This window comes from Polyodon spathula, chromosome 11 (genome assembly GCF_017654505.1).
Source record: "Polyodon spathula isolate WHYD16114869_AA chromosome 11, ASM1765450v1, whole genome shotgun sequence".
NCBI lineage: Eukaryota > Metazoa > Chordata > Actinopteri > Acipenseriformes > Polyodontidae > Polyodon > Polyodon spathula.
In genome coordinates this window covers 16486482-16504406 of record NC_054544.1, presented here as the reverse complement: position 1 = coordinate 16504406, position 17925 = coordinate 16486482, and the positions used below count along the sequence as shown (strand labels likewise).

General features: G+C 37.5%; 1 protein-coding gene across 5 annotated transcripts in view; it reads right to left on the bottom strand.

Annotated features, from left to right (window-relative positions):
* LOC121322917 (glutaminase kidney isoform, mitochondrial-like) overlaps positions 1-17925 on the bottom strand; it is a 40101-nt gene that overhangs the window by 12833 nt on the left and 9343 nt on the right. For 4 of the 5 annotated variants that reach the window (XM_041263517.1, XM_041263518.1, XM_041263519.1 and 1 more), the window contains exons 2-13: positions 16717-16813; positions 15773-15894; positions 11390-11519; positions 10817-10896; positions 9413-9576; positions 4935-4993; positions 4023-4055; positions 3875-3933; positions 2561-2627; positions 2145-2195; positions 587-763; positions 65-196 (exon numbers count right to left, since the gene is read on the bottom strand). In XM_041263517.1, the coding sequence (XP_041119451.1) occupies positions 65-196; positions 587-763; positions 2145-2195; positions 2561-2627; positions 3875-3933; positions 4023-4055; positions 4935-4993; positions 9413-9576; positions 10817-10896; positions 11390-11519; positions 15773-15894; positions 16717-16813 (1171 nt within the window). The remainder of the gene's footprint in view (positions 1-64; positions 197-586; positions 764-2144; positions 2196-2560; positions 2628-3874; positions 3934-4022; positions 4056-4934; positions 4994-9412; positions 9577-10816; positions 10897-11389; positions 11520-15772; positions 15895-16716; positions 16814-17925) is intronic. The other variant, XM_041263516.1, reaches the window with a different exon arrangement.

Sequence of the window (17925 nt, the reverse complement as noted above, 5' to 3'; positions counted from 1 at the left end):
CATTCCTCTAAAATTAAGTCTTATGTTATGCGTAAAAGCTTGGGTTTCCTTAGCGATCACTTACTGTGCAGAACTGAATGCCCCTGACACTGTTGCCAAGTTTATCCAGTGGAGGAGACCAGCACATGACACCCATCACATTGGGTACAACGAGTAGAATACCACCAGCAACACCTGACTTAGCTGGAAGTCCCACCTACGTGAACAAAAACATTACCACTGTATCCAACCATCCATTATAACACTTGCCTAATGAATTTGTAAAAAAAAAATCATTTCTTTGCACATATCTGGCAATAATATTTCAAGTACTTGTTATAAATACATTCTCATCATTCCCAGTCTACTGAAATATGAACTAGCTTCACAAATTCTTCCAAGTTCAGCCTAGTGTAAAATCAATAGTCATATATTTGGTTAATTTTTTAAGGGTCAATACCTGCACACTATTCGTGTGTTTTATTGTAAGCTACTGGAATATCTACTATGTACACAAGGGAGGCTGAAAACCCTGTAATGTTTGCTTTGGAAGTTTTCTCTGGCTGTGCCTCCGACATTAACAGTTAAGATCAAGGATTCTACTCACGTAGAAAGCAAACTGTCCCGAAAAGTCATACATGCCACAGGAGTGCATCAAACTTAGCGTGTTCCTGACAGCCTCAGGGCTCAGCACTCGTTCTCCGGTAATTGGACAGAATCCACCATTGGCCAGAGTCGCTGCCATTACACTGGCCGACTCAGAGGTCACTTCAAGGGAGCACAGCTATAGGAAATCAGGGGAAAGGAAATGTCTTAGATTGAAGAAACAAAATGTAAGAATATGAATACAAAATGTACTTGTTTCATAACCGAATACATCTTTAGCAAACAATATATGTGTTGTTGCTATGCCAACTCTGCACAAATAACAGTTCAAAGGTTTGAAAGAAATAAAATGAAGTCCTGTCTTTCCAAAACCCTTTTCACATGTTCATTGTATCATAATACCCCTTAAATAATCTTTCAAAACAGAGGCAGTGATTCCATGGCATACAGTAAACACTAAAGATCCCTCCTTAAGCATTAGAAAGTTAATGTGGCTGACTTCGGTTCCTGTAAGCAGGGGCTTCTCACAGGTGGAGATTGGATGTGAACCCAGGACCTCCTGCTTTGAAGCATAGCACCGATACCACTGTACAAAATATCCAGGCTCACTTGCAGTAGCATATATCAGGCTTATGTCTTCATGTTTTAGATTGCATCACCTATCAGCCCTCACCTCTACCCGTGCACAATACAATATTCTGAAATTATTCATATTTAATAATACAAGTTGTGCAAGATGTACTTTTTCAAGGTCAACATGAACTTACCAGATTAACAAAACTTCAAAAATATCAAACTCTCTGGTAAATGAACAACCAAGTTTTATTGCTGGAAAGTGTTCTCCCAATAATTGCTCAACGATGGTGTGGAGTGAATACTGGGTTGACTGGGTTTGTGTTGGACACAAAGGCAGCTGATATGCATAAATGACTAAACGTGAAGGGGCTTTCATATCTATCTCAACCAGATGAGAAATTTACAGTATAATCATAAATCTCGAAAAACTACTCACTTCTAAATCTTCCGTAGTCATTTTTGTATTACTTTAGTATAAATACATGTTAATTTGGATTCATATGTTGTTTTTTTCTGACTATGTGAACGAAAAGACACACATTTGCCCGTTTTCCCATTGGTCATAGTGATATTTTGAAATATCACTGTCCCGGTCACGAAAGCAAAGTTTGTGGGGAACAATAGCCATTTTCTATACTTTTGAGGCATAAGCAATTAGGAAATAACACTTACTACCCAGGAACAAAAATTGTGTTACATAGTGTTATGAACATCAGGATTGTTTCAGTTTTGTCCATGGGAACAGAATATCCAGCACTGACTACTGGAATTTCACTTAGACCCTTCAGGCACACAGATCTGCTTCGTCGATATTTTAGTCCCAGACACATTACTACTGTCTGCCAAAACCTTGCATATACCACCTCTGGGGGCTAAAGGAACAAAATGTTATCCTGGTCTGAATTAAATACATGGGAAATGAAAATCTGCAAAAATATATATATATTTTTTTAGCATCTTTGTGAGTAAACAAATTAAATCACCTGGAAGTAAAAATCCAACACTCCAGTCATGTCTGTGCCTTCTGGGAAACACTGTAAAAGAAACAAGGTTAAAAATAGCTCTCATGAATCTGAAAAAGGTATTATACTGCTCTGGCTATGTCTTTTAACGGTATAAATTAGATTAAGTAATACAACGTAAAGAACATTATAGCTTGTTGTGCAGTAAGACCTAACATGCACTTTAATCAAAATGTGCACTTAACAAAACACAATAAACAACAATCAAGATCTGTACAAATCATGCTGTCTGTTGAGTAACCAGTGATTAAAAGCTTTGACTTTTGGTCTACCACACCTGAAACGCTTTTAAAATGCAAACACAAACAGTTAGGAGACACATTTTAATAAAAGTTGTGAAGCTAAATAGAAAAATACATGTAACTAGTTAAACAAACCTTTTTCTCTTTTAGGTAGTAGCCTATAGCAAAATTCCTATCTCCAGTTTCCCGTTCAGACTGAAACCTGGATCAGAAAAAAAATATGTTAAACAACCACCTTTACCTTAACTCAGGGCTGGCCAATGTTAGCCCTTCCACTCCTGGGGCCTCATTTATCAACAGTGCGTAAGCACAGATCTGCGCGTAAACTGCGAACGCTCGATTCCATGCAAACTTTGTGATTTATCAAATTTCAACTTGACGTGGAATAGCGTGTACCTCTACACTCTACGCTACTTCCAGTGGCTGAAAAGTGATACTGCACGCTTGAAACATGTGTTAAGTAAAATAAGATATTGTGAGTTTGTACAATAGTTATTCAAGGGCTATTGTTTTATTGCTGTTAATGTCCAAATAAATATATTAGCATATCAATGTATCAGCACAAGTGGATAACCAGACTGTGATAATAGCATATGGTTAATATAATTACAACGATGTACATCCAAAGAATAACATGATGAACACATTTAATGACTTTGTGAAATTATCATTTTTTCTTGCATACTCAATTTATGGGTTTGAGCGTACGCTCCAAATTAAAATAAAATTTACACCAAGTCTGATAAATGAGGCCCCTGGTCTTTGTTCCAACTGTTCTAAATTGTTTAATTGAATGAATTAAAGCTGCATCCAGACACTGAAGTAGTTAATTATATACTTTGACCTATTAAACCTGGAGTGGAACAGCCCCCCTGGACTGTGCCTGGGCAGCGCTTCCCTGAGTAGTATATGCATATCGTCTACAATAACACGTGCACCTATTTTTTCTATTACATCTACCCCAAAACCGTGTTTGGATTGACAATGATGCAAGTCACAAGGTAAGTCACTACCATTCACAACCCCCACCTGAGATGGCACATTACAAGTGTCAGTACAGAGAGAGTACAGCAGGTCACTACAAACTACATACAGCATGTGCTGTAGAACACATATCGCAAAACAAATAAATAGCTCCATTAAAAAAACAGGATAAGTGGCTTTCAACATCAGCCCGTGACCTACACTGGGTGTGTGAAATAGGTTATCAGTGCAAATGTCCAGGCAAAGTTTTAAGAAATGTGCATGATAGAACTAGAGGTCAGAAGTAAGTCTCTATTACCTACTGTAGACTAAGAAATGTCCATACCTTGTGATATACAGCAGTTAAAAATAGAAGTCTATAAATGCGACTTATGTATCAGTACGTACTGGCATCACCATTGTGCATTATTCTTGTTTCTTATTCTTTAAAATAATAATTAAAAAAATGCAAAATAGTTTACTTACGTTGCATTATTGAAGCCAACATACTCATTGCCAGCCATTTTATTTAAAAAACTCATCACCTGTAAAACAGCAACACGCTATTGAGTAAATCTGTTGAAAGGTGCCTTTACAAATTGTTATAAAAAGTACAATATTATACATTACTTACATAGTCAAACTTCTCTGCATTGCTCACCCCCTGCTGAAAGACAAAAAATATTCAAATAAGCATCAACCTTTTAATTAGGACTATTGTGGGAAAAACTATATACTAATCCACAAATCAGATGAATGCACCTCCTTACCTTGCCATTCACATAGATTTCAATGAAAAGGAGGCAGCACTTTCTGTAGTAAAAAAGCTTGACGATCGATCAATCAGTTGTTTGCACCTCGTTATTGAGCGATTACCCAGTACTGTACTTTGGCTATTTAATCCCTGTACGCAGTGTCAGGTTTACTTATAGATTACAGGAAAGTCTAGGTGTACATTTTATTTTTATTTTTTTTGAGAAAATGTGGAATCGCCAATTACTTTTCTTACTTTCTCAACTTAACCCAATCTGGATGTATAATTATTTCTTTATTTCAACACGGCTCACCGCTGCCACTCTCGCACAGACTCGAGAGGAACAAAGACGGACACCGCGTCCTCCAAAACGTGTGCCGTCAGCCGTTCACTTCTTTTCACTCTGCGAGCCCACCATGCACCACCTCGGAGCTACAGCGTCGGAGGACAACACAGCTCCGGGTAGCTTACAGGCAGGCCTGCAGGCACCAGGCCAGTCTACAGGGGTCGCTGGTGCGCGGTGAGCAGAGGACATCCTTGTTGACCTAGACCCTTACCACCCGAGTGGCGCTCGGCCAATTGTGCGCTGCCCCCTGGGAACTCCTGTCCACGGTCGGCAGTGGAATAGCTTGGACACGAACCCTATAGCAACCTCCAGGCTAAAGAGCGCCATTCGGGAGCCCCTACTCTACCTACATTTTTAACTGTGAAGCATCTATTGTCACTTACAGAACAATCCCTGCATAGCTAACATCTTCATAAGAGAAAAGGCAGGACAACAGCTTTGTTTACCTTTATCAAGGAAGTAATCACGATTGCTCCAGCATTCACCATGGGGTTGTGAGGCTTATCTAGAAAATACAATTTCAACACAGGTTGAGGACAACATGTACAGCTATGGCTAAAAGTTTTGCATCACCTTACAGAATTCACTAATTTTGCTTCATGAAGTCAAATGAAACTTGCTGAATAATGTCAAGTGAACATATATAATTACATACCGCTTTGTAGTTTTCCCATATACTTAACGAAAAACTGACAAATTGAAAAATGGGCCATTTTGAAATCCAACATAATACTGTACTACTATTATGGCTTCCGGTAGATGACAATTACCCCCTTCTGGGGAGCAACCCTCAGCTCATCTATATTTTATTCAACTTTTAAGAATATTTGCTCAGACTACTGATGCTTTCATTTATTTTTATTTGTTGTTAAATCATATGTACCATTGTGTATAATGTTAGCAGGTTAGCAGGTTAGCAGTCTTAAAAGGCCAGAGTTTTTGTATTCCTGCCAGAGCCACACTGTAGCGCCCTCAAAACCATTAATTAATAACACAATAAAGTGAAACCATCTTTTAAGTTTTAACCAATGGCTGCTGAAAACAATCAATAAACTAGGAGGGAATATTTGTATTATCCCAGTTTTATGGCCATAGTTTCCAAGGGTTTCGTCTGTGGTCATAAAAATGGGGGAAGGGCCCCAAACTTCCTCTCCTAATCCACAATCTACAGTCAGAATCATAAAGATAATAAGGTCACCAAACCCAGAGGATTACTGTGAAAACTCTGTGAACACAACGCTCATTACTGAAAGAACCACAGAAAGGTAATGAATTTTCTCAAGGTGCAGGTGATTTTGTACCGACTTGAACCTTCAAAATAAATCAATCTGTTATCTCCAAATTCATAGTGAAGACATCACAGGATGCAAAGTGAAAAATAAACACAAAAAAGAGACCACTTTTTAGTTATATTACTATTCATTAAATTTCCCTGTTGTGAAATCTAACTCATAATCACATTGAGTTAAACATAAAAAAAAAAATATATATAACTTACAAGTATTTTTAAACACTTAACAAAAGCACAACACTGCTACTAAAACCACTGATTCTAGCTTTCTTTTTTCTTTGTCCACTTTTCTGTTGTAGTTCTTGTTCATTAAAATTTGATTGCAACACCAAGGCAACAATGACTGTAAAGGCCTTCTCAGCTTACTTTCCATCATCATATTTCAGATGAAATCTACTGGGAATTTGTATGTGCGTCAAGACCTAAATCAAATAAAAGCCAGTCACCCAAGGCCCTGCGTTTCAACTTTCTTAAATCACTTTTGCATTTGTAACGTATGTTTTTTTTTTTTTTTTTTTTTTTAATTTCTATTTTAATTTGCAAAGGACATCTGATTTGTAGCCATTGTGATGACAAGGTAGTTATTATTTAATTAACTAAATGAATTGTGTCTATTCAAAAAGAACACTGAATCTAAAAACAGATTAGAAGTACATAAACTCAATTATTAAGGATTGAAAATCAATTATTTGAGAAAAAAAATAATTGTATAAACAATGTCTAACTCAAAGAAATATATTAGGGCTATGTTCAAAGGTTCGTTTGCTTAGACAGGAATCTGTAGGTAGTTCTAAACCTTCGAAGGTTCGTCAGGCGGCATTCACGCACTGTATGTTATTTTCTTTTTCTCTGTTTACAGAAACTGTTAGATAATGAGGGAATACTATGAAACTCACAGATTAAATGTCACTAGCATGCAGAATTTGATGTTTTGATTTATGTAATACACATTGCTTAAACAAACGTGTTTGTATTAAAATCCACTACGAGATCATTAATACATAAAAGTATATGGCGCTGCTGCCATGCACTGGACCAGGGTATATTATGCCAAAGCACTGTGGAGAGGGGGGGTACCAATAGCAGTTGTATTGCTTCAGTAAAATATGTACTGAATACCTAGTGTACAAGACAGTGTAAGAGAAGTGCTATGGTACAATATGTTTCAAAGCGTTGTATAGCATAAGCTGTATTGATAGAATGTCTCAAAACCCCTCTGTTTGGTATTTTTTTGTAAATATCTTGACGACCAAAAAAAAAAAAAAAAAAATTGAATGTAAACTTCAAGCGACTTGATGTATCATGGAGGCACAACCAATCTCCGGGATCACTTGACAAGCATAAGTTCATATTAATAACAATAATAATAATGTATTATTATTATTATTATTATTATTATTGTTACATTTTTAGTTGTAGTAAATGTGACTGATAACCTGCTTGGAACGGTGACTTAAATAAAGCTTTGTTTGCCCAAGTCAGATGAAGTTCTTTTAATTGGCTGCAAAAAGGTGCTGCTGCAATGCAAGCGTAATTATATATATATCGCAAGCAGCATCAGTTAGGTGTACATAAATAATGTGTAATCTTTTTTGTTATTTAAATTATAAAAACACGGCTTACTGTTCTACAGAACATTTTTAAACTACATGTAAATGTTTTATTCCATTTACAGTGCCTACAGAAAGTCTACACCCCCTTGAACTTTTTTGACATTTTGTTGTGCCAGTGCCTCAGAGTTTCATGCATTTAAATGATGATTTTTTTCTACTTATCTACATAAGATACTCCACACTGTTAAGGGGAAAAAAGTCTTTATTGAGAAAAATGATATATTAAAAATACAAAACGGAAAGATCACAATTGGATAAGTCTCCATCCCATTGAGTTAATACTTGGTGGAAGCACCTTTGGCAGCAATTACAGCTGTGAGTCTGTTGGGATAGGTCTCTACCAACTTTGCACACCTAGATTTGGCAATATTTGACGATTCTTCTTCACAAAACTGTTCAAGCTCTGTCAAGTTCCTTGGGGAGCGTTGATGGTCAGCAATCTTCAAGTCATGCCAGAATTTTTCGATTGGATTTAGGTCAGGGCTCTGACTGGGCCACTCAAGGACATTTAACTTTTTGTTCCTTGCCCACTCCAGTATAGCTTTGGTTGTGTGCTTTGGGTCGTTGTCTTGCTGAAAGGTGAACTTCCGTCTCAGTTTCAGCTTTCTTGAAGAGGGTAGCAGGTTTTCCTCAAGGACTTCTTTGTACTTTGCTCCATTCATTTTCCCTTCTATCCTAACAAGCGCCCCAGTCCCTGCCGATGAGAAACATGCCCATAACATGATGCTGCCACCACCATGCTTCACAGTAGGGACGGTGTTCTTTGGGTGATGCACTGTGTTGGGTTTGCGCCAAACAACGCTTTGCATTTAAGCCAGAAAGTTTCATTTTAGTTTCGTCAGACCACAAAACTGTTTGTCACATGGCCACAGAATCTCCCGAGTGCTTTTTTTACATACTTCAACAGGGATTTAAGGTGGGCTTTCTTGAGTAATGCCTTCCTTCTTGCCATCCTACCATACAGGCCATATTTGTGGATTTCTTGGGATATTGTTGTCACATGCATTTTGACCAGTCTTGGCCATAAAAGCCTCTAGCTCTTGCAAAGTTGCCATTGGCCTCTTGGTAGCCTCTCTGATTAGTCTCCTTCTTGCTCGTCTTCCAGTTTGGAGGGACGGCCTGATCTAGGCAGAGTCTTGGTGGTGCCATACACTTTCTACTTCTTAATAATTGTCTTGACTGTGCTCTAAGGAATATTCAAGACCTTTGATATTTTTTTATACCCATCCCCTGATCTGTGCCTTTCAACAACTTTGGCCCAGAGTTCTTCTGAAAGCGCCTTGGTGCTCATGGTTCATTCTTTGCTTAGAAATGCACTACCCAGCAGAGGGAACCTATAAGAACTGCTGAAATTATCCTGAAATCATGTGAATCACTACAATTTAACACAGGTGGAGGCCACTTAACTTGGTGTCTGATTCTGAAGGCGATTGTTTACACCTAAGTTAAATTTAGGATTGCTATTACAAGGGGGGTAGACTCTTATCTAACCAAGCTACTTCAGATTTAATTGTTAATTTTCTACAAATTTCTAGAATATTTTTTTCACTTGGAAGTTGTGGGGTAGGATGTGTAGATAAATGAAAAAAAAAAAAATTACATATATTTTAATGCATTTTAATTCCGACCTATAAGGCAACAAAAGGTGAACATTTTGAAAGGGGGTATAGACTTTCTATAGGCACTGTATATGGATTACCTGTAAAATAGGATTTTCTATCAAATATAAACTAAACTAGTTGCTATGATGACGTCACCAGCAAATTATGCAAATTAGTACCATTGAAGGTTCGAACCTTCCTTCTGTAATGTGTTCCGAACCTTCGAAGGTCAAAATGTACCCTTCGTTACTGCCCTAAAACATATGCAGGCAATTTAAATTCACCAAAATCATTATGAAACAATAAAACATCTACAAAAAGCAATATTTCCTTGTTAATTACAATTGCTAATCTAAGTAGTAGACCATTAAAATCCAATCAGGAAATGAAAGATTTGCATTACTGGTTGTGATCCCTACCATCTTCATTCAGGAACAGTTTGTTGAATCGTAATCCGCTGGGCTCTTTACCAACATATCTGTGTACATACTCTGTGCCAAGGTCATTCACAGCAATGGCATACTTTAGAGGCTTCACACAAGACTGCAGGCAAAACGGGACCTTCGTATCTCCAACTGAATGCCTGAGTTAGGAAAAGATATACATGATAATTCTGTCACAACAGCACATGTCACATTTAATACAACTGACCATTCAGTTAAATATGCTAGTTACCTCATATCATTTTACATTTTACAATGCACTTAGTGTAACCTTCCCAACTACCTCTTCCGTTAATAATTTACATGCATACAATGGGCTAGACTAAGGTTAGCCATTATACTACGGTAACTGCAGCCATGCAGCTCAAAGATTTAATCATACAGTCACTGAAATGGAACCCTATTCCCTTAGCCATACTGACCAGAACAGCTCTAAACCTGAGCAGTTTATCATTCGACCTTCTGCATTAATGAAGGTGACATTTTCTTACGTATTCTGTATTATAACAGAACTATTTATTTACACATGGACAGTATTGGAACATAAGAAAGTTTACAAATGAGAGGATGCTACCTCGGCCCATCTTGCTCGTTTGGTTGTTAGTAGCTTATTGATCCCTGAATCTCATCAAGCAGCTTCTTGAAGGATCCCAGGGTGTCAGCTTCAATCGCATTATTGGGGAGTTGGTTCCAGACTCCCACAATTCTCTGTGTAAAAACTGCCTCCTATTTTCTGTTCTGAATGCCTCTTTATTTAATCTCCATTTGTGACCCCTGGTCCTTGTTTCTTTTTTCAGGTCGTAAAGTCCCTTGGGTTGACATTGAATACTTAACTTTAACGTTATATTTTAACTAATGGAAAAACACAGATTATCTGAGAATTCTAGATTTTATCACAGAAAACTAGGAACCCTAGTCATTACTGATTAAATATAATACACAAAGGCTAAAACGGGAAAGCGTTTCCACTAGCATTTGCTGGATTAAACAAATCTGACCCAATTTCAATCACAAGGCAATGCTTTTAAAGTACTGTACAGAAGAAAGATATTCACTGCATTAATGTTACCCAGGAACATAAGATTACTGTAACACTGTTTTCGTGAAACACTCAACATGGTAATAAATACAAATGACTGCTTTTCGGCTGCAACCATGAAGACAAAAAAAATGTACAGGCATTAAAATACCCTTTACCAACTGCCACTTGAAAATATTCTAAACTGGCAAACAAAATGAGTGCATATAAAAGGTACATGGGCAAGCTTCAGGAACATGTATTTATTTTAACTGGTTAAACACATCATGAATATATTTTCCCTTGTAAGTAGTTTGCCCTAATAAAAAAAAAAAAAAAAAAAAAAAAAAGAACACATTTACCTTTGTCCATCCACTGTGCAAAGAGAAACTGCCCACAAGTCCGGACTAAACTTGGCAAGCTGGGGAATATAATCAGCAACCTGCAAAACAAAATTCAGAAAGTATTTTATTCAAATGATGGCCATAAAAACTACAATAAAATGGCACAATTCAAAAGAATATGAGCACATTACAAATGCCAACGCATGCATGGTTTCTTCAGTCATTTTATAGAAAAAGTTTCAAGTGCAGACAGGTTTGTTGTCCAATGATGTTCTTCATCTGTAACACTTTACTAGCTGAAGTTAGAGAACGCATGGGGCAAAAGTCAGATACCACGACAGAAAAAAAACATAACATTATGCTATTCAAGGCAGGAGACGCTCCAGTTGAGCGCTGACATGTTTACAGATGCTCTTTGACTCATTGAGCGGAACATTTAGCATTTAGATAAGGGCGGGGGGGATTCAGATTTTCACAGTCCCAATGACATTTCTTATGCCACACCACTTTTATCCAGAAACGGTATACTATGCAGTTTTTATTCTAAGTCATCTTAAGTTCAACTGAAATGTGATTGGCATTGAAACCTACCTGCCCTCCAGACAGCTTTTTTGCACTCTCATAGAGTTCGTCGATGTGTGAAGTGAAAGGCACGAAATCAGGAATGACAAACTTCTTCCTGAATGCCTGAGTCAGCAGCACAATGTTGCTCTGTACACACCTGCAAGCACAGGCAATACTGTGAATGAAAACTGAAATGGTAGAACGATTTTATGAGAAACTTTTATTGTTTCAGCATCTGTCAGACGCACCAAACTGTCCTCAATCCTGAAGGAAACTGAGAAATTATGGCAGTTGCATTAGCTGGCTGATTTATGACTCATGATGTGTGAATACAAATATCAAATATCAAAACAGATGTTAGGGGGCGAGTGCAGGATGCGCCCTACAGCCTGGAGGTCGCCGGTTCGAGTCCAGGCTATTCCACTGCCGACTATGGACCGGAGCTCCCAGGTGGCGGTGCACAATTGGCCACGCACCGCGCGCCGTCCAGGTGGGGGAGGGCTTAGTTCGGCCAGGGTATCCTCCGCTCACCATGCGCCAGCAACTCCTTTATTCTGTTCGGGCGCCTGCAGGCCTGCCTGTAAATTTCCCAGAGCTGCGTTGTCCTCCGACGCTGTAGTTCTGGGGTGGCTGCATGACAGGCCTGCAGAGTGAAAAGAAGCAGGCAGCTGATGGCACATGTTTCAGAGGACACGTGTGTCCGTCTTTTGTTTCTTCGTCAAGTCAGTGCAGGGGTGGCAGCGGATGGCCAGGTTGAAATAAAATAATTGGGCATTTCAAATTGGGGAGAAAAAAAAAAATTAAAAAGAAAAATAATTGGCAATTCCAAATTTTGAAAAAAAAAAAAAAAAATTAAATAAAAAGGTGATGCTGAAAAATACACCCCTCCGATATATATAAAGGAATGCGTTTTTTGTAAACAGAACAGGGTATTATGTTACCATTTTAATACTTGGTGGTTATTTAAAAAAACTGTTTGAAATATTACTTTAACTCTGAAGAATGGTTTCCATAATGAACACAAATGCCATGTGGTATTTTTTATATGCAAATATCTTACTGATTTAACTATCATGCAACTTGGTCTCATTCCCAGTAACAGCAGTACACTGGCAATAAAACACACTAGAGACGTTACTTGAAATAGATTTATATAAATAGTGTAGTGATCAATAGGGCAAGGTCAATGTTGTTTATTTTAATCAGGAATACAATTATTACATAACACATGTAACAAAGGAGCATGAAAAACACCTTTGCACTTACCTGGTTGAAAACAGTGGGACTTTGTGGACAAAACTCAGTTACATTTTGCATTTATACCTTTTTGTCAACTTTTCAAAACGGCTGTGGCTATGTGTTTAGCAGCCAAACAAATAGTGTCAGGTTGGTAAATCAGTCAAACAGTACCCTATCCTTTACCTCATTCCTAACAACACGCTCAACCCAAACCTCCTGTCCGTCAAACCCTCCATTTAAAATGTCTGACTGACAGAACTGATGAACCTGCTCTGGAACCCAAACACCCACAGAGTTCTATAGTGACAACTCTACGCTTTTTTATTTTTTTTCCCCCCCAAAATGGCCTACCTGCAGTTTTGCAAAAAGTACAGGTAATTGTGTGGCAGACCACAGAAGAACTGCTCTAACAGCAACTTATCAGCTTCCCTATTCTCCCTCTGCCAGATCTGGAAATAATGTGCAATTATATGGGGCCATGTTTGGAGTGTGAGGGTGGGAGAGGCAGGAAACTAAATCATTGCTTATTTTGGCAGCATGGACATTCCATTGCAATATGTTGTTATTGTGGACTTTGTAGAAGACAAGGAAATAAACTGCATTTTGGCCATTGACTCAGTGATCTTCCCTGGCATTTGAAGGTCTTGTTATTTTAGACACAGTATGGCTACTATTGACAGAGGGCAAGGCTTAAAAGTATTTGAAACACACAGCCTTGGTCCTTTGAGAAAAGGGGAAAAAATAAATATGCTGGAGGCTTTTTGCATAGACAAGCATCAAAACCACTGACATTAATATATTCAATTTGCAGTTCATGCTTCTGTCAGTTGAAGCTCAACATAAGCTGCAAATTATAGCGTTTTCATAATAGGTGTGCATGTTGATTTTACTTTAATAGTAAAGCCCCTCTGTTTTCCCTGCCAATGGTGTACCTTTGATTGCTACAGAAATACTTGTCTTTAGGTTGAAATAAAAACAGTCTAAACAAAATTTGCAAGTAACTGCAACAAAATGGTTCTATTGTTGTTAAATAAAGAAACTGTCATTTAAGAGAATGACTAAGTACTGAGTCTTACCTGAAGGTATATTTTCTGAAATTGGAAACCACATAACATGCTGCAATAGAGTATCTGTTAAAGTATTAAGTAACTGAACATTTTGCAAATTGTTTAAAAGAATGTAATAAATGAACAAAGAAAGGAAAGGATTAAAATCAGTAAGACTAACCTCGGATGATAGATGTGTCAGAAGGAACACCACCCATAGTAAAGCTAGTCAAATAATCTCAATTTTTCATGTAAGGACATTCCTTTATATGCAACAACATCAAAAGCCATGTGTCACAATATTAAAAGCCAATTGTAAATAAGTTTTTCTGCAATGTGGTTTAAAGCCTCTTTCATGACATAATCATATCCATTTCACAAGGAATATGGAAATGTACTGCTGGCAAGGAAGCAGATGGCGCGGCTGGTAGCCAACGCTGAGCCAAGTCCTGCAATTTCCAACATTGGAGAAAGCCAGAGCCCTCTATTTAAGGTCATATGACGACAACAACAACAACAACAAAAATTACATGTCAGAATCTATGAATCTATACTGCTGTGTCAAGCAAGTCGCACACCACTCCATAAGCAGTACTTGTTGTCTGGCTGATGCATGCTGTTTAAACTGCAGCATAAAATGGCCAATTAGGTTCGGAGCGATAGCAGCGTTGGCAGTTTCAGATGTATAGACTTACTCATGTGCAACGAAGCGCTCCCACTCTGATCTTGTTTTATCAATCATTGGCGACCCACATAAGCAGCACATAAAGTAGTAAGGTCTCCACACACCAGACGCAGTGCGATTTTTTAATTGGTGATGAGACACTTTTAGAAGCAACATGACCATGCACACCAGAAGCGACAAAGAGGTGATGTGACAGGTTTGAAAACTGCTAGATCTATACAGCTATCCAAAACTGCTATTGAAAAAACTATGATTAAGACTGGTACATATTCATCAACATGATGTGGAAATTATGAATGTCTTCTCTGATGGTATTTCAACATATTTGGCAATAAATAATGCACACCAGACTTATCCAGTTCCTTCGAAATGGACTCCCATATATTATCTTTCTAATCTATATCTTTATAGTTGAGAAGTATCTTTATAAATGTTCTGGGTATTTTTTCCAAACAACAAATATTATTGCTTCCTCTGTCATTTTGAATACTGTTTCAACCTGCTGGGCCACGTGCACTGAAGCTGTTCTCTAATTGCTTAATGCCCTAGCTGACGTGCGTCAAACCGAAAAAATAGGACTCAATCCTATTTTGCGTCGCTCCAGTGCCGCCCTGATGCCACTCCTGCATCATCTGTCACGTGAAAGATACTTCTCAAAAGTACAGGTTCTACTCATTTTGCACAGTTCCGCTTGCCACATCGCGTCTCGTGGGTAGCAGCCTTTAGCTACAAATTACACATACCATGACAGCAACAACAGGAACCTAACAAAAAAACTAAATGTCTAAATCTGCCAGCATTTACCCCTGCTACCTAAAGTACTAGATAAGGTCCAGACAAAGAACAACTGCTAACTGCAAGAAGAACTAAGCCGAAACTGAATACTTCATTTTGACCCACTTCCAAGATAGTGTTTCGTTACTGACAGGAGTCTTAGCAAGAGTATAAATAAACAAGTTACATGAAAAGTAGTGTAAGTGGAGCGTAGTGTTGTTATATATTCCAAAGGAACAGACCTTCAAGGGATGAGACAAGCATCCTTCATAAAGCAACTCACTTGTCTTTCACAGCCTTTGTTTCTTTGCTCAAAACCACACAGAACAATGCTAAAAACACCTGTCAAAAGAAACGCTTAATATTTGCTTTTTGATGATTGACATTTCAGATTACGGTATCGCTTGCTTACACCAATCATTACTCAAATTCTGTTTTCCTAACTATCCTTACACAAAAGGTGCTGCACCCTGACACTTGCTGGTAAGCTCTCACGTACATGTACTACGTAATTTCACTTCAGGCGCTTCAAATGCTTTTACATGGAGAAAGCCCAATATACTGAACTTTATGCAGGGCTGAATACATTTCAGGTACTCACTTCTTGATTATATATAAATCCTTATAACTAAGCAAATCAAGCACACACTGGTGGACTTGTCTTACTTTTTAAAGAGCTCTTTGTCAAGCATCACTCCATCAGAAGTGTTCTGAAGGGTCAGTCTCAGCATATCCATGCATTCCTTCAGCCTTGGGTCTCCAGTTCGTAATCCTGTTGCTTTTAATGCCTGTACAGATTGAAATATTTAAATATAAGTAATTAAGGTTTATTTATATATATATATATATATATATATATATATATATATATATATATATATATATATATATATATATATATATATATATATACATACACACACACACACACACACACACACACACACACACACACACACACACACACATACACACAGTGTTTTCAAGTTATGGATACATACAATTTTATTCATAGTTTAGTTTATTAAGGGTCTGTACTCCTACAATTATCTAAGAATTTGTTCTCTGGCATCCGTATAAACTAGACACTTTTGCTAAAGTAATATAAACTTTGTGGATGTCACAGCTGAACACTTTCTATACCACCACGATTGATAATTGATGATGAGTACAAAGCATGTTTTCAGTCTACGAGCCCTTTATCAAAAAATAAAACTAAGCATTTTTTAGACATATTGTAATCTTACACAACAGCTAACTGATTAGATTAAGTTTGTCATGAAAGAATTTCAACAACATGTTGGGAACAGTTTCATGAGCTACATTAGTCCTACAGTAATTGGAGCAGCACAGTACAAAGTAACAGAACCACATGGTAAACAATGGTTCCTTTTCCATTTTGTTTTAAACTTCTTGCAAAAAAAGATGTATAAATAGAGAATCCAAGCAGTGAGTGAAATGGAAATTGATAGTATCAGACTATTCATTTACGGAGGACAGGCATGGCTGGTATCGGGTTGAGTTACTACTTCCTGATGCAAGCAGAGATTACCTGTTACCTGTGTGCAACTACAGAACCACAGTGACCTACACCTGTCAGCAGCACTCACAGTGATAAACTTATGAACAGGGATCCTTTCTTGTCCTTCTGCAATTGTGTAGAACAGGAGATCCTCTAGGCTGGGCAAAATACCTGCTTTTCTTCTCCTGGAAAATATGAAACACACATTAATTGCTGCCTGGAAATCCACCTTGAAGCTGAATTAGGAAATCTGCTAAAGTGCACAGCCACAGAGGAAAAAATAAAAACAGCAGTTACTGTACAGAAGCATAAACTCATCCAAACAACAAGAACGGCTCAATGAAACATCAAAGCGGACATAAACAGATATGGAAATTAGATTTAAATTGCAAACAGAGCTGTCAATTCCAAGTTTTATTATGATATTCTATTATGAAAAAATTATGATAAAGCCTGGAATGGGTCAATATGCTAAGCAATTGTAGTCCGGATTAGGCTATATATAGCAACAACAAAAGACCTTTGGATTGGCCTGTTTTAGCAGAAGTAGTCTACAGTATAACTGGATAAGCACAGAATGAACAGAAATAAATGCTAATTAAATTTGCTAAATTTTATTTTGCATCTAAAACCATGCATTGTACCTGCATGATTATGTGCATACAGGAAATAATTTATGTATTTAGATATTGTATAAAGTAGGGGAATATAAATGCGTAAAATAAGTGCAAGCTTTCATAACATTCAGATACTGCAGCGATACAAAACTGCAGCACAGTAATGCATGAATCATAATGGTTTGCTAATCAAACCCCCCCCCCCCGTGGCTTGTCAGCGTGTCCTTTTGTGCTGCTAATCGGAAACTCGCCAGGCCCAAATCCATGAGTGGCACAAGTCACTGCTAGTACTGTGTAATTATTATTTGTGTAAACGTATCCAGATTAATGTCATGAAACATAGGGATTGCAACACGAATATATAGTTAAATATAGCAATTTATTAAAATAACATTAATAATAATAATAGAAAAGTTATACTGAGAAGTTATATTGAAAAGCAAAAATTCATAATATCCAGGGATGTATGATAAATAAAACAGGAACATCAATTTCTACATGCTCTTCAGGCTCTGGGTCCACAAATGTGCACATAAATTGATGTGTTAAATTTATAAAATGACTCTTGTGTATAATGTTGAAAAGTTGTCATTTTAAATAGAGTTTATTTTGCCTACATATTTTTTGGATGGATGTAGATGGCAATCTTCTCTCAGTTTAAAGACTAAAATAAATAAAAA